At 46.6% G+C, this 22,195-nt stretch overlaps 3 protein-coding genes across 10 annotated transcripts; 1 reads left to right on the plus strand and 2 right to left on the minus strand.

Moving 5' to 3' along the window:
- Window positions 1-579: 579 nt before the first annotated feature.
- Window positions 580-3,444, minus strand: ccs (copper chaperone for superoxide dismutase). The gene is made up of 8 exons (XM_086059018.1): window positions 3,386-3,444; window positions 3,178-3,250; window positions 2,675-2,815; window positions 2,140-2,317; window positions 1,421-1,481; window positions 1,170-1,247; window positions 968-1,071; window positions 580-881 (listed from the first exon to the last, which is right to left on the minus strand). The coding sequence occupies exons 1-8, from the start codon at window positions 3,407-3,409 to the stop codon at window positions 749-751; spliced, it is 792 nt and encodes a 263-aa protein (XP_085915144.1). The 5' UTR covers window positions 3,410-3,444; the 3' UTR covers window positions 580-748.
- A 415-nt stretch (window positions 3,445-3,859) lies between these two features.
- gal3st3 (galactose-3-O-sulfotransferase 3) lies at window positions 3,860-6,292 on the plus strand. 8 transcript variants are annotated; one of them, XM_086059007.1, is made up of 4 exons: window positions 3,860-3,966; window positions 4,361-4,469; window positions 4,697-4,892; window positions 5,014-6,292. In XM_086059007.1, the coding sequence occupies exons 1-4, from the start codon at window positions 3,937-3,939 to the stop codon at window positions 6,125-6,127; spliced, it is 1,449 nt and encodes a 482-aa protein (XP_085915133.1). In that variant the 5' UTR covers window positions 3,860-3,936; the 3' UTR covers window positions 6,128-6,292. The 8 variants fall into 8 exon arrangements, with proteins under 8 accessions (XP_085915133.1, XP_085915135.1, XP_085915134.1 ...); XM_086059009.1 differs by having other exon boundaries at window positions 3,861-3,966; window positions 4,790-4,892; window positions 5,014-6,291; XM_086059008.1 differs by having other exon boundaries at window positions 3,873-3,945; window positions 4,341-4,469.
- A 1,351-nt stretch (window positions 6,293-7,643) lies between these two features.
- On the minus strand, window positions 7,644-20,966 carry LOC147159134 (adiponectin receptor protein 2). Its single transcript, XM_086059017.1, has 8 exons — window positions 20,837-20,966; window positions 16,296-16,609; window positions 11,063-11,215; window positions 10,809-10,980; window positions 10,532-10,718; window positions 9,272-9,459; window positions 9,013-9,206; window positions 7,644-8,940 (listed from the first exon to the last, which is right to left on the minus strand). Exons 3-8 carry the CDS (start codon window positions 11,126-11,128, stop codon window positions 8,812-8,814), a joined length of 936 nt encoding a protein of 311 aa, XP_085915143.1. The 5' UTR covers window positions 11,129-11,215; window positions 16,296-16,609; window positions 20,837-20,966; the 3' UTR covers window positions 7,644-8,811.
- Window positions 20,967-22,195: the final 1,229 nt, after the last annotated feature.

The raw sequence follows: 22,195 nt of genomic DNA on the forward strand, positions 1-22,195 counted from the left end.
TGGGAACAGATTCTCTTGTATTCGCTGAGTTGTGGCCGGGTGTGTTGTGGGCTGATGGGAGGAGATTTCTATTCTCCCACTTTTGAATAAGTATTGATGCCCCACGTTGGACGAGACAGACAACCTGATAGAACACGGCTTCAGTGTCGTCAGCCTTTTGTCATCAGAAGCTTCTGATAATTATTTACCTTTGCAAAGGGACTTCTTCACCAGGATCTCACCATTCAGTTAATTGAACACGCAAAGAGTACAATACTTAATATTGTCTACTCTAACAAATGTCATACATTTCTGGTTTATTCCATTCTGGGTCATTCCCAGGACAAGTTTCCAACTCTGAGAGCTCGCACTCAACAGCAAATCTGCAATTGACGGTAAAGTTGAAGTCTACAAGGTCCAACACAGCTTGACCGGGCGGCAGATTGAGGCTGCGATCTGACCGGACCAAAAAACAAAACGTTTTTCATTTTGTTTTTAATTAGCTTAGAATTGGATGGTTTATTGTTGAAATTGCTATACACACACAATTGTTGACACCCGTCTTATCTCTTAATGAACGATAAAACCCACACAGAGCAGTCAAGTGAAAAATGGCACTTTGCCATCTGGTTTAATGAACATTCAACAGGATTGTACATTTCTGCTTTCACTGCTTTATGAAACTTAGAACAAATAAATAAAACAATGGACGTTTTCATACATTTAGACTTTTCCATTGGCTTCTTCATGTGTTATCAGCGTTCTTCCATTAGAGGTTGCTCCGCCCTTTCCCGGCGATCGGCCGCTCTCGCTCCTCCCACAGCGTGAGCCCGTCGCAGGCGCACACTCGCTTGGGGTTCTGGAAAAGGCCCGCCGACCTGGCGATGATCCCGCACGCCAGCCTGCACGCCAGCGCGGGGGCGGTGCACGACATGAGAGAGAGAGAGCTGCAACGAACGGTTCCTGCGCCCGGGCTGCTAAAACTCACCTCGCGCCGGAGTTCCCTGTCAGCTTGGAGAGCGGATGGTCCCCGCGGCCCAGGTCGTCCGTCCCGGCATCCACCACCAGAGACCGTCCGATGACATCCCAAACCTGCGATGGGTCACCAACGCATTTGCAGAGAGACATTGCAATATTGCGCGCGTGCGTGCGTGCGTGCGTGCGTGCGTGCGTGCGTGCGTGCGTGCTACTTTAAGATGGCTGTCCTCCAGTCTGAACGACGCTCTGCCGTCAGGCCCAGCGAGAATATTTCCCAGATCACCAACATGCTGCATGACAGCAACAAACTTTGTGAAGCCCTTTTCACACTGCACTCACTCGCTCAGTGTTGAACAGTGATCATTTTGACAAGAAATTTGAATTGAGTTTTAGTCATAGCTTTTCTTTATTGATCTATTTTTTCTGTTAATCTCACGTTCACTTCTCTCACGCAACACCTTACCCGCTCAGCATCTTGCGGGCCGCCATGGCGTCTTCCAAACGGGTTGTAGTGCTCGCCACAGCTGCACACAGACAATCGTCAACAACGTCATTAAGGCTGGATTCATTCTGGAAAGTTTAAGTGGCACAATTGGGGTATTTTACTCTCAAGTAGCACAATTTAGATGCAGAATCAAGACACTTCCAAAATGTGGATTCAACTCTTAAAACGGTCTGTATGAGGCTTGACGTCATGCCGATAAAGAGATAAAGAGTTGGTGAGCTAACAAATGCACGCACGCACGCACGCACGCACGCACGCACGCACATACACATACTCACCCACACACACACACACAAAAAAAAAAAAAAAAAAAAAAATATATATATATATATATATATATATGTATATATATATATATTTAAAAAAAAAAAAAGAGCAATGATGATGACATTTCCGAATGAACAATACTGAGCTCTTAAAAAAAAAGAAAAAAAAAAGAAAAGAAAAAAAAAAGAGATAAAGAGTTACTGTCTGTATGTACCAGTGTCTGTAAGCCATAACTTCTCAGGGGTCCAAATAATTTGCACTATACAATTATGTCATATCATTTTAAAACATTACAACATAGAAGTAATCCCTCATTTATGGCGGGAATTGCATACGTGTGAGGCGCAGGTGCTATTTTTTGTCCACTTGTGGTCACCAGCCTCGCATTGTCGCGCGAGCGTTCAGGCTACCTGAGGCAGTCGTCCGTGAGGTCGCCCAGCTCGTGCACGTGGAGGCCGTGGGTTCCGGGCTCCAAGCCGTCGACGGTCCCGTCGATCAGGCAGCGCTTCTCGGACAGCTGCAGGAAACGCACCACTCCTTGCACCCGCCGCTCCTCGCCGGCTAACATTGCTACGGCTGCGCCCAGATCTGCCAATGCCACGCCGTGGTTAACAAACGTTTTTGGCGCTTTTACAGCTTGTTTAAGGGATTTTTTTTTTTTTTTAACAATCTAGTGTCTTTTACTGTTACGTGTTTTTCTTTGTTGCGTTGACATATTTGGCACCAGGTTGACACCTTTTAGGGCCAGAAATGTACACACAAACAACAGGGCTAGGCTTTTATATAATGCACCCAAAATGCAATGACCTTTACAGGTCAACTTAATCTAACCTCCCTGCAAAGCTTCAATGCTGAGATTTTGTGACATCCTTTTTTTTTGTGACCAACTGTGGTAAACAGTGGTTGGGGGGTCAGAAGGAAAAGAAGAGACGGGTGGCTTCTCACCTTGCTCCTCTAAACTGCCGATGCCCTTGAGCACAGCTAGGCGATGGGTGCTTTCGATCAGGGCCTGAACCTCACCGCTGCTCAGGGATGTCTCCACCAGGACGCGTCCTTCGCCGACATCAACGCTGACTGAGTGTACGCCTGGCAACAGGAAAACTTGGAATAATTCACTTGCGTCATAATAATTGTCCACGCAAAGCGGAGTTCTGCAGGCTCCTATGTCAGAATTTAGTGTACATTATTTGAGATTTTTTTCAAAAATCTATCATTTTGGTTTTATTCACCTTAAGTCAATGGCTCTCTCTATCTCCCTCTTTGATCAATCGTTTTATTTATTTATATAAAAATGGGGGGGGGGGGGATACACCAAACTACAGATTATGACACACGCACACAAAAAAAAACACTTTTGCAGACGCCCGCTGATCCGGGTACCCCAAAGAGTTTGAGAACCGCTGTAAGGCATAAAGTGTACACAAGAGTGAGAAAAGCCGTTTTCGAACCTGCTTTGTGTTCAAGCGCAGCTCTAACTTGATCTCGACAGCCGTCACACGTCATCTGCACCGCGAACTCCAGCTGAGAGCATTCACGTCAAAAAAATACGTCAACCACACAAACAAAACACCCCCCAAAAAGAAATGCTGTGTTTTTAGCCGTCAAACCTAAAACACATTTCAACGCTTACTGACAATAAAATGTGTTTTTCCAAACCTTTGCTGGCTTATCCGAATCCATGGCGTCTGCGCGTAAGTCGCATTCAGTAATCGAGATAAGATAGAAACGAAACTTGCCACTTTTCATAAGCGGAAGTTGTCAAAGTACGACACGACGCCATATTGGTGAGGGGGTCATGCGAGTGTGTCACGCGCCTTGACAGCGGGTGGTTTCCGTCAGGCCGCCGCCATATTGGTGAGGGCACGACGAGGCTTCGTCAAGATGTCATTACTGCCATCAAGTGTCAATGACGCGCTACTGCAATTCTTTTTCTTTTTTTCTTTTTTACAGACAATGAGATTGTATTTACAAAAGGTTTGAAATGATTTATATTTTAAATTTGGGGGGCAAATTATCCCCATTAGTTTATATTGGCTGAGTGCTTGGTCAGGTATCCTTTTCCGGTTTTAACTTTACAAAGGGAGGAGGAGGAGGAGGAGGAGGCGGTGTATGCGATGATGGGCAAAGGGTGGGTGCGGGGGTCCCCTCAGCATCCAGGGGAGGAGGGAGATGCAAACAACGAGTCCAGCGGCGCGAGAATCACAGCGATGAATAAGGTGGGAGTCGACAGGGCTGCGGTACGTGGTCTGTGTTCCCCAACCCCCCCCCCCCCCCCCCCCATAACGTGCGAATCTGTCGCCTACATGCTGCGTGCGTGATGCGAGCCTAACGGATCGAAAGGTAGCTTCCTTTTTTTTTGGGGGGGGGGGGTATATGCGGGGGATTTTCTTCTGGCTTCCATTCTCCATCATTTCGCAAGCCACATCGGGTACTGATGAGTCCAGATGGGCGAGGGTTTTAGTGGCATTCGGGCCACATTCCAAGGGCTTTTGTCCAGAATTAAAAAGGTCCATAGAGGAGATTAAGTCCTGGATCGCACCGTAGGACCGCCTGCTGTCCCGCGAATCATGTGGTTTTTTTTGTTGTTTTGTTTTTTTATTCTTTGATGAAGCATATAACAGGACTTTATAGGCTACTGGCCCACGCCTTGACCCGGACCAGAATGTCACCTGCATGTGCTTGCTAACAGGAACATTGCCGATTGGTCTGCGTGAGAGCATCTGGCCTGCAGCAGCTCCTTGTGAGTCCAACTTGTGTGTGCGTGTGTCAACTGTTTTTGCTGAAAAGTGCAGTGACGACTGTGGCTCTCTTAGGCACTCTTAAGATATATATATATTTTTTTAAATATATAAATAATTTGTCTATCGACAATATGTACAAAAATATGTCAAGTCAAGTTATTTCAATGCTAAACAAAGTTGAACAAAGTCCAGGTAAAGAGCTGAAATGAAAATAAATGTGCTTCAGCAAAAGAAGAAGGAATTCTGGAATTCTGGAACAAACGAGGTAAAGCCACCCAAAGTCAGAATACTTGTCTCCTCGTTTTCCTCATCATCGTAGTGGGAGTGGCGCGGAGGATGAGGATGTCACATAAGATCTTTCTGGCCCTCACCGCCGTCACGATGGTGACTCTGCTGATGCACTACGGCAGCCGTTGGAGCTGGTGAGCGAGCAACCGGTCCGAACGGGGGAGACACACAAGACGTTTTCATACAGTTTTCACTGTTGCGTTTGCGAACCAGCTGACCCATGCATTGTTGTTTTTTTGTTTGGCCCGCCCCTAGGACCAGGGGCCACCGTTGCTCCCATCAAGCCGCGGGTCCGAAGGCCAAGCGCACCAACGTGGCCTTCTTGAAGAGCCACAAGACGGCCAGCAGCACCGTGCAGAACATCCTGTTCCGCTTCGCCGAGCGCAACGGCCTGACGGTGGCGCTGCCCAAGCAGGACTGCGGCACCCAGTTCTGCTACCCGAAGCCCTTCAGCGCCAACTTCGTGCATCCGCACACGCTGCCGGCCAACTTCATCATAAGCCACATGCGCTTGGACGCGGCGGAGGTACGCCGCGTCATGCCCGCCGACGCGCGCTACGTCACCATCATGAGGGAGCCCGCCGCCATGTTTGAGTCCTTGTTCAGCTACTACAAGCAGCACTGTCAAACCTTCAGGAGAGTCCCCAGGGGTTCGCTGGACGCCTTCTTGGAGCGGCCGCTGCGCTACTATCGGCCGCAGGACAAGAACTCCAATTACGCCCGCAACACGCTCACCCACGACCTCGGGGGCGACAAGGACCGCCCCCCCGCGGATGTGGCGTACGCGCGCTCCTTTGCGGCGGAGGTGGAGCGCGTCTTCGCCTTGGTGATGATCACCGAGCATTTTGACGAGTCTCTGGTGCTCCTGCGCCGCCTCCTCTCCTGGGACCTGGAAGACGTCGTCTACGTCAAGTTCAACATGCGCACGCCCAGCTCCAAGCACCGCCTGACCCCGGGCCTCGCCAGCAAGACCCGTGCGTGGAATTGGATCGACGCGCACCTGTACGATCACTTCAACGCCTCGCTGTGGCGCCGGCTGGCGGCTCTGGGTTCCGCCTGTGTGGACCGGGAGGTCCGCTTGCTGCATGCCGCCCAAGAGAGGCTGCTGCGGAGATGCTTCGGCGGATGGCGGCCTCTCCTCCGCTCGGTGGGGAAGATCCGGAACAAGGACCTGCGGCCTTGGCAGCCCCTGGGCCAGGTGGACATCTTGGGCTACGACCTCCCCGCCAACCTGAGCCGCGGGTTCTCCGGCTCGACGCGCGAACCCTGCCTGAAGCTCATCATGCCCGAGAACACGTACGCGAGGGTTCTGATGCACTCTCAGTCTGTTCGATACCACCAGAAGAACCAGCAGACTCTTAAACCTTAGACCAGGGGTGGGGAACCCTGGTCCTCGAGGGCCACTCACTCTCTTTGTCTGTTTTCCATCACTGTTAAAAATAAAATAAAATAAAAAAATTCTGCTGTTTTTACACCAAAAAAAGGCAGCTGTGATTGAAACCATTCTACCACTGAGCCACGCCACCCTGACGTTGTTGAGTTATCAGTAAAGGGCTGTTGAATCTACAATTGTAGTGAGGAAATCAAGTGTTCCAGTGTTGGTGAGTTTGGACGTTTGACCGGGAGAGGTCGCGCAACGAGGTCAGGTGGGCCCAAAAAAGCAAGCCCAAGTGGGTTGGCAGCTCATAACACATAATCGCCAAGAGTGAAAAAGCGCCATCGTGTTGGCGTGGACGTGATTTCTCGCGCTTTCCTTGCCTCTTCTTGCTTGCTTACGCGCGTGACGAAGCAGAGATGTGCCGCCCGACCCGCGCGCCCCCCAAGAGCAATTAACAGTCCTGCAGCACTATTGTATTTATTTTTTTAAATCAAAGACAGGGACAGTTCCAGGATTTGTTCTCTCCGTAAGCTAAAGGGGTGCTTGAGCGATACATATTATATTTTAGAATATCAAATAAAATGCTGGAGGGCCTTAATTGGGGCTACACGGCGGAAGATTCGGACCGAGATATTTGTCTGTTTTTGTATTCATCAGATCCATTTTCTTGTGCGGGAACAGACCAAATAGTCTAATTATACTTATAGGTAACAAGACTTTTATTGTGAAGGCTACAATACCACAACCCGGGTATAGTATTAATTAATTTGGATACAAACCGCACCTTGTTCGTAGTCGGACACTTGGTGAAATGTATTGTAGTTATTTGTCATTCACAAAGTGTTTTTCTTTTAAACATTTATTATTATTATTATTTTGATGATAATAATGGACACTTCGTTCTGAATAATGGCGCTCACCTGTGTTTTATTTTGGAATGCGACTTCCACCTAGCGTCCAAAACGGAAAACACGCGACACAATAAAGAATAACATCATTTTACGTTTACTTTGGACGTACTAACAATAGTTTTGATCAATGATAGCTTAGAGCTAAATCACAAAACAATAATAAGAAATATTATTTAAAAAAACAAAAAAACAATACGTTTGTGCGACCACTGGTTATATTATCATAATTGCATTAAAATCACATGCGGAAAGGTCTAAAAGGTCATCTCTGGTTCAGTCGACTTCCGGGTTCAATTGTCACTTACTGCCCTGTTCATATCCATATTTAAGCCGCTGGGTTTGAGCACACTGCAACACAAAATGGCTTACGTGAACATTTAATAAGCATTTTACCATCGTTTCAAGCAGCTCACATCTTGGGGGTTCTTCCTGCTCACGTCCACCAGGTGGCGCCACAGCATGACTTAGCCGTTGGAGAATCCAAACGAAGACTCGATCCTAAAAGCTGATTAAGATATTCCAATGAACTCAGTGGCACTTTGAATGATGCATCAATTTTATGTGGCGCGTCTGCTTCGAAACGAGGAAACGTTCAGTTATAGAATTCCACAAAGCGCCTTTTATTAGAACAGTACAGCAGATGTCAAGGTCTCCGAAGCAAACACTCCCATCACACTGCAAAGTGCGCACCAACAAATATGTCGCCCCACTTGCAATAAATTAATAGAAGGTAAACACAATAAAAATCCATCATGAGAAAAAGCAAATAGATGATATTTGAAGACACTCTGCAATCATTAACGGAGCACAAGGTCAAAAACAGATTCACCAAAAAATCATTTCAACAATAGAAAACTTATTTCATGTGATATGAGGATAGACTTTATTTAATTACTCGAGTCATTTACTGATTCCTTTTAATTTTAGCGTTATTTGGTTCCGCTCTCGCTCCGACTCAAAGGCATAAAAAAACAAAAACAATGACGGAATCGAGCGAAAATAGATGAATGGCAATGGCTACATATTAAGAATATTATTTCATATCATCTTCGATTTGGTTTCAAGCGCAAACATTCGCAAGAGATCCGAGTTGAGTGCAAAAAAATGTTTGTTTGCAAATGGGAGGGAAAACATGGCAACCTTTTCAACGCTTCTCCTTGCATATTTAATAAAATAAAAATAAGAATTCCATTGTAGCACCCCATCCTCACCATCGCAGCCTTATTTTTTGTTCATTTTAATATATATTTATTTCATACAAATCTATAACCCAAATTTAGAAATCTTATTTACATGAAAGTGTTTTTTTTTTTTTATTCTTTAAAAGTGACCCCGTACAAGCCCCTCGTAACCTTCACAATCAAGGAAGATATTCAAGTAATTTTTTTTTTTTTATATGAATGCTCTTAGGTTTTAATTAGAAAAAAACAGCATCCAAACAACCCCTGCCCCTCCCATTTATTTATTTTTTTAATAGAAAAATGATGCTTCCTTTTCAAATGACGAAAATCTCCAAGAGGAAATGGATGGTTAATGTCCGGAGGTGCAGCTAGCAGTTAGTCAACCTCTCAAAAAGTGGCTTTAGAGTAGAATGCGTCAGTGTTGAAATGGCGCCCCCTGTAAGGCCATCCTGTGACATGACAAGCCGCGTTGCCGCCCTCTTGGGAGTTGCGGCGGGCGCGGCGAGCGGCGAGCGACGAGCGCCGGCGTCATTTTTAAGCGCCGGCTCCCTGCATTAAGATGTCGTGAGCATGCGTGCGTGCGTTACAGCATTCTGTCGTCGGTGCAACCCGCTCCGGCCGTGTAACGGAACTCTTGCAGGTTGGAGACGCCGTGGAAGTGAACGAACGCGCCCGCCACCACCAAGATGTGGAACAACTGGTGCGAGTGGAACTGGAACACAAAGCGGGAAGACGTTAACTGCAATTGCGCGCACACTTGAGCGTGTGCGCGCGCGAGACGTACCCAGATGTCGCACTTCCCGGGGAAGAACCTCTCCGGGATGCGAGCGGCGTACAGGCACGCGCCGGTGATATAAAGCGTGGCCATGAGGAAAAGCCAGCCGATCTGTCCGATGGTGGTGGCTCTGATGAGACCCTCGCTGATGACAAAGTGAAGGGTGGGCACCACGCCGCTCAGACCCAAACCCACAAACACGCCTGGAGAGCAAACAGACCGTCAGCCGCACGCGACGCCGGGGAGGGAAGACGGCGGCGCCCGCTACCTGCGCGGACTCCCCGGTACTGCGGCGTGGCGAAGAAGTCGCACTGGGACACGGTAATGGCGGCCAGGCCCAGCACGCACACCACCAGCAGGTAGATGAAGCACGGCTGAGGGGAGCAGTAGAAGGAGTAGTAGAGCCACGGTACGAAGGAGCCCATGATGAGGAAGGCGATGCCGCTGTAGTCCAGCCTGCGGAAAAGGTTCGACGTGAGCTTTCGCAACCGCGTCACAGTCCAGATGTTGGCTTCAGGTGTGCTTGCCGTCTTATTTGTGTACGTCAGCAGCTGCTAATCGGGCCGCGGCTGCCGTCGTTGATGGCGTAAAAGTTTTCCGTTATTAAATGCAGCTGTGTAATATTTATGAAACCGCAGCAGCACAAACAAACAAAACGGATGATTTCCTCCACATTTGGCGCGTGCTAACCGTTAGCATCATGCACAAAGTGCCCGATGATCACGTCTTTGGCCTTCATTTAAGAACGATACGATCGAGCGGCATCTTCACGACGAACTGATCCGTAATCGACTCGCCTGACCTGAAGTGATCGCTACACGCAAGCAACGAGGAGGATCGCAAATCCTCCGTCTTTGCGGCTGCTGTCATCCATTGGCGACGCATCGGTTCCTCTTTTGCTAGCCTGGAGAACGCTCGATTCTTTTTTTTGCAGCTGGTGCACAACATCTGTCAATCATTGTTCAAGTGCGGCGTTTGCCGTTTACCCAAAATGGCAGACGTGTTTTCTGTGCTGCGCTAACGCCTGTTTAGGGACGCGTGACGTCAACGTCCCGATCTCGATCAGAAGTTTCTTCCGTTCTCATTGTAAGCGTGTACACCATGGATGCACGGCACCACACTGCCCCCAAGAGGTCAAAACGTGCATAAACACTTAGTACTGTTTTAGTATAGTCATTTTATTTTACTGTTTTTTAAAAAACTTTTTTTTTTCAGTTTAAGGATTGACAAAAATTTCCCTCAAAATTTAAGGATACAAATATACTTTTTTTTGGGGGGGGGGGGGGCACATAGCACAAAATAGGTCCCAGGAAAGCTTACTTGTGAAAATAACATAAGATAAGGCTATGATCATAGTTTGGAGTAGTTGAGTTTTAGAACCGGTGGTTGATTTCAAATCAATGAATAATCATTTTATTCGCCGTGATTTCAATCTCAATCCAAATAATGACGATTCTTTTGCCCCATAACGGTCCGGCCCTTCTGCCTTGCACCTTAAAAGAACGGAAACGGTTATCATGCGCCTTACTTGGAGAAGACCCTGGACACGCCCTCCGAGTGGCAGTAGACGGTGTGGAAGAGCCACGAGAAGGACAGGCAGAGGATGGCGCCCAGGAAGAACATGCCGATGGCCACTTTCTCCTGGACCGGCGCCACGAACGACATGTTGGGTCGGAACATGTACATCAGGCCCAGGCAGCAGAAAAACAGGCAGCCTGGAGAGCGGACAGACGCCAGCGCAACGTCAAGCGACGCGAAGGAAGAGCCACGCCGCGCAAAAAACGTGGCCCGCGGGCGAGCGCCACCTAGCAGATGTGTCCAGATGTTGCCCGTCTCCGTGTGGATCCTGAAGATGCTCCTGAAGCAGGCGCGGAACGACGGCATGGGCGGCCTGTGGCCGTGCAGCAGGAAGTCGTTGTCCTTCAGCCAATCGGGGAGCACGTCGTGAGGGATGACGCGCCACCGGCCCTCCCACACCTGGCGGCGCAAGACGGCAAACGTTGGAACGCGACTCGCCGCCCGGCGGCGGCGGACGGAGACCCGGCGGACGTGCGCTGACCTTGTGCACAAACTCCTCCATCTTCTCCATGGCGTGGTGAGCCTGAAGAAGCGGCGTCATCGCCATGAAGCCTTCGTCGCTCGTCCTCTCCTCTCTCTCCTCCTCGTCTCTCTCCTCCTTTTTTCTCCTCTCCTCGTCGTGCGTCGGGAGGCTCTGCAAAACAAAAGCGCACGCCGGTCGCGGCGGAATTGCCGATTTTGCCAGACACTTGCATGTTTTCCTTCATAACATCGGCGAATTACGTGGCTAATTTGCCCTTCGTGTCGCGTGTCACGTGCGGCGTTTTGTTTTCGTCCGGCGCGTTCATCAGCGCGTGTAATGGAGGCGCACGCTCTGCTCCAGATGTTGTCATCGGCCACTGTGAATAAGTGGCGCGCGCGCACACGAGGACCGGATGTCCTCTAAAGACATGCGGTACTTCAGTTCAGGATGGACTTGGTACTGCCATTAAAAGCAGGATGGGTGAGTACCGATACCAGCCTTATTTTACTTAGAGGCTGCCGATACCTGCTGCCGATACTAACCGCAGCCAAAATCCTCCTCTGCAGTCGTTGGCGCTATAACCCCTTCAGACATGCATTATTTCTGCTGGACATTTTTTTTCCTTCTGATTTTGACTCTTCCCACAGAAACATGGGATCTTTTTTTGGGGGGGGGGGGGGTTATCTATTTGTTATAGTGGACGCCAGGATAGAATGGCTGCAACATTTTAAACATGAACATCATGCAAATCACCTTGTAATTGTGATTGGTTAGCTCGGATCCAATCATGAACAAGAAGTGTTGACATTTTTATTGGTTTAGACACGCAAATCAATCATCTATGGGTTCGAAGCGGTTAAATGTTACAATGCATTTATCGAGATATGCAACAAATTGTTTTTTTTTTATTGGATTGTAAATGACAAGAAACCACATGAAATGAAATCACAGAATGAAATCGTTCCACTTTAAAATGAACTGTTCGCAAAACCATGTGTGGAAATACGCACGGAATGACCTCGAACCGTCACAGGGATTGCGGGAGAGTGACTGCTGTCAAATCGGTGAAAAAAAAAGAAGTTAAAAAACAAAAACAAAATGTCTACCTCGGAGCCCCACAGGGATCAATTTCCTACATGGACTAAAGTCACAGTCACAGGCAGTCACACGCATCGCTGATACGACAGTAAAACATTATACACGCGCTCCATGATGCAAAATAAATTGACGTGATCGAGTCATCGGATAATCAAAATAAAAATGAAATGAAAAAATATGTTGAGGCTCGACGTGGCATGCCGAGTGGCTCGGCCGATGCACTCGAAATACGATCGGGCCTCAAACGGGATCCTTGAGGAAGCGTTCGAGGAAGCGTCCGAGGAAACGTTCGCTAGCCCGAACAATGTGCTGAGCATCGTGTCCCAAACACGTGCAAATCAAATGCAGCCCAGGCGGGACGTGATGTCACGCCGCTTGCTCGCCCGTGCATCAGCTCGCCATATGCGACTGCGAAGGAGTGGGGGGGGGGGGGGGGTCAGCGGCGGGGTGGTGTTGCGCAATCGCCTCAGCCAGAAAAGCATGTGCAAAACACGGCTTCCTTTTTGCCTCTTTGCGGAAATCCGCGTCCGATGCAAGTCTGGATCTGGACATTCACGGACTGCCTCTTGCGAGAAGCGCGCAGGAGGACGCGCGCGTCCTCGGGGCAATTTGACACATTTTGATCCGCTTGAGTTATGGACAATAAACGGCACTTCAAATAAAACGCCACCTTCCTTATGCAACAACAGCTTGTACAATAAATTCTCCATTTGTCACCATAATGTGGTCCCCGTTTTGTGCGAAGGCCGCTCGAGTATCGTCTTAAGACTTAACAGCACATTTGCAGGCCGGCCCGCCCGCCCGCCCGCCCCAGTACGGACGGCGCCCCCCGGATCAATTACTTTCGCCATCAAGTGCTTAGCGTGAGCTTATCAGGTGCACTTGAGGAGATAAACACGCACACGCTCCACATTAAACACAGCACTTCTTCCCCAAAGACCTGTTTGGTTTTTTTGGGCGGGGGGGGGGGGGGGGGGGCGGGGGGGGGGGTTATGCAGACACACCCTAAACACGAACACTGCTCCCTGCAGACTCATTAAACATGACTAACTGCACGCAACTGAATGTGCGTGCGTGCGCGCTCGGCCTAATTCAAGTTCAACAATAACAATAATCCTGTCTAATTTATGACAGTGTTGTGTTTTATGGCGAGTCTCTTTTCAGACATGTAATTCAGTGTGTGTGTGTGTGTGCGTGCTGTATACACACACACACAAACATATATAACATTAATGCGTCCATCGAGACTTATACATACACAAGCGAAGGGTGAAGAGTCTCTGTCGTGTGAACGCACGCATGAATGGAGCAAGGGCTTCTTTATTTCTTTCCTCTCTTTGTGTTATTATAACATTAGCGGAATAGCATAATCTCTCGGGCTGGTTTAAAAAAAATAATAAAAAAATCGATATCGAATCGATAATCCTTTTCAAAGCCCGATATCGATTCTTGAAACCATGAACGGATACTTTTTAATATGGTTACCAAATGCAAAGGTGCCCTTCTGTTAGTACCCCAAGAGGAGTCCAGTGTTTTTGCCGCTTTATTTACATCGTGCTGTGGTTGTAATAGATTACAATTATTATTTATTGTTTTGGATCAGGTCATGCTTAATAAAACATACATGATTAATGTAACTGCATTGGATTCAATTTGAAATGTAAATATTCATTATTTTTTTCATACTAATGCACCAATTAAGAGTAAGAAGTTGATACTTCTGATAATGTCAAAGTAAAATTGGTACTGAATGAAATCCTGAACGGGATCAAAAATGAATGTGAATCAAATCGATTTGGGAAATCGGAATCGATATCCAGCCCTACTAATGACCCAAGTCATTTTTAACACAAAAAACAAAACAAAAAATGGGAATGCAGTTTTCCAAAAATATATAATAATAAAAAAAAAATACTTGGGCAATGATGCTAGCTGGCTAACGATAAATTAGCTACAGTGGCCGAGGTAATCTGCTTCTTCCTTGAAAATTGTGCCATGTTGTTTGTGGCTCAATAAAAAATTAAATAAAGTAGTAATTGTGGTGCCTTCAAAGGACTTTTCCCTCTAATCTGCGCCATCGTACAAAACCTCAAGGAACGCTTGAAGGGCAGCTGGAAACGATTCTAAAATGTCCGCCGCAAAATGTCAGACTTGTCTTGAATGTCTCTTCAAGCGTGCGAGGCTTTTTCGTGGCTGTAGTAATGATAGACAAATTTCAAAACAGGCTTCGGGGGGGCTGCGTTCAATCAACATGGCGGTCCTGCCACGACCGACGTGGGTCGTACAAAATGACTCTTAAAATGGCAGATGTGAAATTTGCCACGCTTCTATTCGGTCCGTCCCCAACAAGACACCAAAAAAGGGGACGCCGACCCTTCCAGCAAAATCTGCCGACAACACGCAACATTACACCCAACAGTCACGTGACCTCAGACGTGGAGCCCATTGGACCAACCAACACAACAACGCGGCGCCGGGAGGGACGAGCTTCACCCTTGTACAGTGTAACACCCCCCCCCCCCCCCGCCCCCCCCCGCGCAACATGTGACTCACACATGCACACACTGTCCTCAGACGGCAAACAATAAAAAGCAGTTGGCCTCTGCTCACTTCTGACTTGAGAGCAGAAAAAAAAAAGAAAACGTGTCTCGGCAGGCTGACTGCAACTCGACAACAACACAAGCCGAGGAAGTCAAAGGAACAAAAACAAGAAGAAAAAAAAATTGTTTTTCACATCATCGAGAGGATGTGCGGGCATCGTTTCCACTTGTTGGCTCATGTTTGCACAGCACGTGCGCGCCATCCAATGTCAGTGCTTTTTTAAGTCGGACACTTTGGCTATTATTTTGTTTTGTGCAGCATTGAATTGCACTTTTCAACCGAATTAATTAATTTATTTACTCAAGCACAAAAACAATCAGGTTGGCTACTTAATGGGAATATTTATTTGTTAGGAGGCATATTTTATTCACAAACATCAATTTGTAATCATTTTATAATCAGTCATTCTTGTGACCTTCAGCAGTACATAAAAAAAAAAAAAAACGGCTTCTTTTTTTTGTATCCAGTACATTCGTTAAAGGGGAAGTCAACCTGAAACATTTCTTGACAATAATATGTCATATATGACCTCACTATTCTAAACATGACATTCGGATTAATATGACATTTGTGGAATAAGAGTTATGCAGTAAAACGCAGCCATTTTTATCCATCTCAGGGGGCGGCCATTTTGCCACGTGCCGTCGACTGAAGATGACATCACAGTTGCTCATGCAACGACTAATCACAGCTCACCTGTTTTAAGAAGCTGCGCTGTGATTGGTTGTGACCTGAGACCTGAGCGACTGTGATGTCATCTTCACTTGACAGCAAGTGGCAAAATGGCCGCCTTGTGATATTGATAAAAATGGCTGCATTTTCCACTAAGGCAATAACTGACGTACTTAGACTAGTGGGGCTGCATAGAACATATTCTTGTCAAGAATTTTTTTTAGGGGGGTTGACTTCCCCTTTAAGTACATTTCAGTTGTATTTACTGCAACTTTGAATGTACAATTTGCACCTGGCAAACTATTTTGTGTCTTTTGCGTTTCAATAAATTCAACAACCGACTTTAACAGTAACCATGTTGTCATGTTGCAAGTAAAATATTTTTAATTTTTAAAATTTAAAAAAATAAAAAAATAAAAATAATAATAAAAAAATAAATATATATTTTTAAATTTTTTAAAAAGTTAGGATTAAACTTCTGGCCTTGTTTTATTTAATTAAAATTGTGAAACAGGTGTGAAGCAACCCCAACACGACACCTGCGAAGGGTAAAAAATTCAACAGGTGTCGTGCTGGGGGGCCTCGGGCGGCGTCCTCTCGGGTGTCGGCGTTGCGTTACAGCAGGTTTCAGCTCAATGGCTCCGCCTACGTGCGTGCGCGATGGCTTTTTTGTTTTTTTGTTTTTTTTTACGCCGAGCAGGGCGGGGCGGCAACTTTCGTAAGAAGACGTCAAGTTGGCATTCAAGAAGGAATGCGGCGGCTGAGCGGGACTTTTGCTGGTTAACGCATGATCGAACGCGCCGATCAGCTTCATCCATCAAACGCGGCACAAACGCGCGCGACGGCAGCCGATCCCAGCGGAGCATTTCGAATCACTCACCCTGTTGCGGGCGTGGCACTGTGCGGCGCTGAGGCGTCCATTTGAAGAACCTGAGGGGAGTGCGTCGCGGCCCCGCTGGCGGGCCGCCTCGGGTTCCGCCGGCGCGCTATCCGCGCTGCGCTCTGCATGGCTGGAAGTTCTGTGCCTCAGCACGAAGGCCGGGCCGCCGGGCCCGCGCTCCTCTCCTTCGTCCAGCTTGAAAACGCCGGACCCGACCTCCAACCCCGCAGACGCTTAGATGGAGCGGATGCTTGGCGGTCCTTCGGAGCGCTGCGCTGCGATCGGGCGCTCACACGGAATTTGGTGCGATGCCGCTGGAAACAAAGACATTTCATGAACGTCAAAATCGAAAAAGGCCCGAAACAATTACATCGCAAACATTATTTCTATTGAACATATTTTTTTGTACAAGAATACTAAAAAAATCATTATACAATATTAATGTCTGAACATCTTGCACATAATTCATGTTTTAATAAATGAAGCCTTTTGTTGGGTTTAGTATGTCGATTAAAATCGATCGACGTCCAGCAGAATCGTTTTAGAAATAAAAAAAAATGGAGAATTTATTTTTAGCAATGGAAAATCAAACACTTCCATAATCGAGAAAATATCGAGTTAATCTCCCCTCATACCATTTTTTTTTTCAACCTAGCCGAGGAAAAAGACGACACAAGTGTCTTGTGACGAAGATCATCGCAGCACGGGAACAAGCAGCCCCCCCCCCCCCCCCGCACAATGGGAAGCACTTTAAGATTTCAGTCCGTTTCAACATCGTGATGAAAACCGCGAACCCGCTCCGGGTTCATAGCAAAGCCATTAATAACTATAATTGTCCTTTAGGCCATTGACGCTATTGAGCGGTTTCATCGATTTGACACGCAGATCAATAGCAGCAACGCTTAGGATACAGAGTGGAGTGGACAATATATTAGGTACACTAGAACAATCGAGTCGCACTTGACGGAGCAGAAGAGACGAGCGAATATCTTCAACAAACGTCAACGCGGGATTGATTCTTGTTGTTTTTTTTTGACGGCGCCGGGATAGTCAATAACTCGAGCGAAGGAAGACAAACGCACGACTCGCGACCCTCGGGGTGGTGACGCATGAAGTGGCGCGATGCCAACGGTTATTTTGGGGAAGGAAGATTTGAACTCTCGCTGAAAAGTGAAGAAAAAGTCGGGCAAAGGTCGAGTTTGCCAACACGCTCGACGCGGAATGTGCTGAAAACATGACGCGATGTCACAACTCAGGTCTCACGTTTATCTGCACGGCGGCCGCGCTTTATCTGATGGAAACTTCAATAAGATGACGGAATAGTGGCGATAAGGCAAAAACGTTCTGCACTTTAAACTTTGGACCTGCTGTCATTTTTGTGTACTGTCAAAAAGTACAACAAGTCATAATGCGCCTGTAATTAGATTGAAAATGTTGCTATTGGGCCGTTTCAGGCTCCGGTGAGCTGAAATGTCAAACGTCTTTCAAAATACCAAAAATGTGACGCGCCCGTAAAGCATTTGACATGCAGTCAGTCATCATCATCATCATCATCATCATCATCAGAAAGTGTGGACTGAATTTCCCGATTACGCACATGGACTAACATTTGCGGTACGAGTGCTTGCACTTGATATCGCCAACAGTGATGTCATCGCTCGTTTCAGTCGGTTGCGTCCGAACGCCCGAAGAAACGCGTATCGCGACGGAGCCGAGACGAGACGTGACGTAATTCAATCGATGCTGCCACATGACCGCGTCTGCCGCGTGGCTGCGAACAACATCAGCCGAGGACACGAAGGCGCCGACGCTCGAACGTGGAAAAACAAGCGAAACGCGCAACGACTGCTAATGGCCAAGGAGGCGTGGCCTTCGGGTGTCCTTCTGTTGCTGGGACACTTTTTCAACCTCACTATTCAGAAACGCGACAATTGCTACGTCCAGTTAATGAATCCATACGTTTAACTCATTCGTACGTTTGCATGGAATCATTAGGATGGTTTGTTTTTTTGCATTCGATCTCGCTACAATTTTTACGTGTTAATTGAAACATTTTTTTAAGTGTTTTTTTGGTGTGTATTATTTAAATGCAGCGTTAATGTTCAATTTGAGTATTTTTTAATAACGCAAATGGCAACCCATAATATTCCACTTTATAAAAAAATTAAATAGAATGTTAAGAATTAAAGAATAAGTGCATCGCGATGAATTCACTGCAGCACCTTCTGGTGCAATTTAGCCAACAGGGGGCAGTATAACACAGACACAAACGAAGAAGACGTTCACAACTATTTTAAGTGACTTAGCAAAATGCAATAATTCTTTATTGTTTGTCTCCATGTTTTGGTACAATATACGAGTTCAAATATGCATTCGTTGAAGCGTTAAAATGACAACTCATTGCTTCGCTTGCCCACATAATTTTGCGTTTTGGTTTTTGTTAGCAACGAGCTAAACCAGCGGTGCCGAAAGTCTTGCATGTTTCAGAGCTTTCCCACGTTCAACACAGCTGATTCACATTTAAGCTCATCAGGTGTGTTGGAGTAGAGAAACCTGGAAAAATGCAGGATCTTGACACATGCGAGCTAAGCGGACGCTAAGCTACGTGGTTGTTTCCGATACACAATGCGAAACTGACTTTTTTTTCATGAACGCTTGGGCCTACGACGCTTCTGTTTTTTTTTTTAATGTTGATACTTGAAATATTATTTTGTGGCAATATCTAAAGTAACTGAGCCGTTCTAAACAATACAGCCCATCTTTTAAAGTTGAATTTTATGGATTAAATACACACGTCCGGTTCAATTTGGAATCTGACAGGAAGCTACCGGAAGCTACCGGAAATGAATAAGACACGTGACACACCCAATGAATATAAAAGCGCTCTTTCTTTTTTAGAACTTGTGTCCTCGAATAGTCTGCCTGGTGCGGCTCCGACAAAATGGTGTTGTTGTTGTTGGTTTTTTTCCCTCTCCCCAAAAAGGCTCTGGGTGGTAATTGAAAGGTGGTCAGTGGTCACGCGGCGACACAAATAGCGCGCTGTGATGACAAAAGGGAGCCTTAAAGCTGCGGTTCTATATTAAGATATCAGCGCTGCCTTTTTGACAACATGAAACGCGAACACATCTGAGACAAATTCCGTCCCAATACGGAGAAAAGAACGCGCTTCTGCTTTGCCCTTGAGCATGGCAGTGGACTTGGCGTTTCTGACATTTCTGACTTCCGGGTCTTTTTTTTTTCTTTTTTTTTGTCTTCAAAGCAAAGTTTAGCAGCATTTTTTTTGCCCGGTTGCGTCCATTACGCAATCATTTCCTTCGACGCAAACATGTACAGCAGGGCGAGACTTGCACAGGGAGTTGTAAACATATTCTTTGTGTAACTCCGTCCCACGCCGAATTGTAAACCGTTCTTAGTGACACATCGATAGACGAAATCAACCGCCCCCAAAAACATCCACAATAATGAGATTGCCGGCCCCCCCCGAAGCGGGATTAAAAATGCAAAATGCGTTTGAACACGCCATGAAATATCCATGTGCTCATCTCATGCCAGACAAGACAAGTCGAGCGTGTTTTGTGTGCGCGGCGCGCGGACAAAGGTTCGAGATGAACAGGCTATCAGCTGGCCAACTTATTAAATATTGACAGCATGACTTCATGCTTGGCGGGAATCTGAACAGAAAAAAAAAAAAACAGGGTGAGAGTCACACCGCTGCGAGGAGCGACAACAAAAATACCGATTGCAGGCATTTTAATTGCTCACATACCATTTCTACACTGGAGGGCATTTGTGCGCGGTTTGGAGGGTTGCTATGCTATGTTGTGATATACCGTCGAGCACTCATCTTTCATCCCCAAGCATTTGATTTGAGGCTCTCCACTCAGCAGCTACTTACTTACACAAACAATACACATGATGCAAAGGGAGGCCCACCATTCCAGGCAACACAAGGGAGACAAAGAGAAGCCCAAACTCCAGACTCGCTCCTGTTTTTGACAGCCACGCTGCACTTTCGGCTGCACACTTCCCCCCCCCAACACACACACACACACAAAGGAGCGTCCCTTGTTGGCATGACGTCACGCCCTAGTGTATACATGTCATGCCGACGCTCGTCTCGTCCAAAGGCTCAGGTCATGTGAAGAAAAAAAAAAACAACAATAAAAAGGGGGAGTGGGGGGCAAACAGGCACATCGAGGGGCAGCCCGCAGGTTTGTTTACAACGAGCTAGCCAGCAAAGCTAGTTCGCTAACACGGGGAAAGCACAACAAACTCCACAACTACTCTCGCGTTTCTTCTGACAGCTTCCTGCACGTCAACCTGTATCGTAAACCAGCACGAACGGACCAAAAACATGGCAAGAATATGAAAGAAACGAAGCGGTTTCCCCTTGTCGGTGGCGCGCTCCTGTTTTGTTATGACAGTCTTCTCTCCCCGTCTCGTGCTAACAGCTAGCACTGGTAAAGTACCAAAATGACTTGAAGTGGCCGAAACAACACAAAACGCGACATTTTTAAAAACACGCAGTTGTATTTTCTTACCTCGTCCCCGCGTGGTTAGGTGAATTTCCGTCGTGGGGAGGCACCGTTTGGTCAGAGTTGTATTCGTGGCTTCGCTTTCCTCCACTCTCTGTTGTTCTCTTACGCCACACCAGACAACACTCGGAAACGTCTTGCGGGGGCGGGGTTAACGTGTGACGTGTACACTCACGAGAGGCAGGTAGCCAATCACGTGGAGCGTAGTCTGAAGAAGGGGGAGGGGGGCAATCGTTGTCTACCCGGAAGAGAAAAGGACAAAATAGCTTTTTGTAGTTTTCATTCTGTAAGAATCCTCGTGAATGGAGAAAAGTGAAGTCAAAGTTGTGACATTTTACATTTTTATTTACTTATTGGATAACAGTTGGTTATCCTTAACAAATTGTTGAATCAAATGAGATATATATTTAAAAATCGACATGAAAAATATTCTCTTTCATTGATTTATTAGATAACATCAAGCTCACCATAATAACTGTTACTGTTAATATATGAATTAAATAGTACATTTCATCATGTGGAGTTTGTCATGTACTACATTCTCATGCTTGTTGAGTTCACGAAGGCGCTTAATTGTTCGTGTACATTTGTGAATGGTTGTCAGTGGGTGCCGAAGGGAAAGCACTGAAGATAATATTTGGAAATGTGAGTTTATTTGTGTTGTTTGAGTGTTCATTGGTCCTCAAATGGTTTCAGGAGGTCAAAATGTGCTCTTCACATTTCCACACATCTCATTTTCACTCTTAAGAAACACTACTTCGCCATGCCGCAAATCTTCGCACCCGCAACTGCCTTATTTGTCCTCAACCCGATAGTGTTGGCATCGTGTGCAAATAGATGTGACGAGTATAGTTTCGCCGGTCCGGTTAATCTGGTCCAACTCCAAACAAGTTTAACTGTGCTTGCTAAGAGATGTTTTCAGCCCCAGAAAATCGAGTTTATCTTCTAGAGTTTAGACTGCAGATAAAAAAAACAGTTATCAGAGCATGGATCGTATCTAATCTCAAGTGTCCTATTTTAACTTTATGACTGCACTTTTCTTGACCTTCTTTTGTTTTGTGTAACAATAATTTCGGATTGCACCACAACTGATACAACACTGAAACATTGCTTTGCGAATGTGACTCTTTTGCTAATCCGGTCGTACCGTACCAAACCGGATCAAAAATAAATAAATAAATAAAGCAGGCCTCGGCTGCACGGATGGTGCGGAGATTGCGTGAATAATTAACACGGTCCCGAAAAGTGTTCATGTTCTAAAAAAGGTAGCTTACAAACACTACAAGTGACACCCGAGCGCACAGAAAGGGTGTGGATTGCCGTAGACTGCAAACCCCGCTTGCATTCGACAAACACCGCACCTTG

Source organism: Leptonotus elevatus, chromosome 17 (genome assembly GCF_054856555.1).
Source record: "Leptonotus elevatus isolate MCC_2025b chromosome 17, RoL_Lele_1.0, whole genome shotgun sequence".
NCBI classification, from domain to species: Eukaryota; Metazoa; Chordata; class Actinopteri; order Syngnathiformes; family Syngnathidae; genus Leptonotus; species Leptonotus elevatus.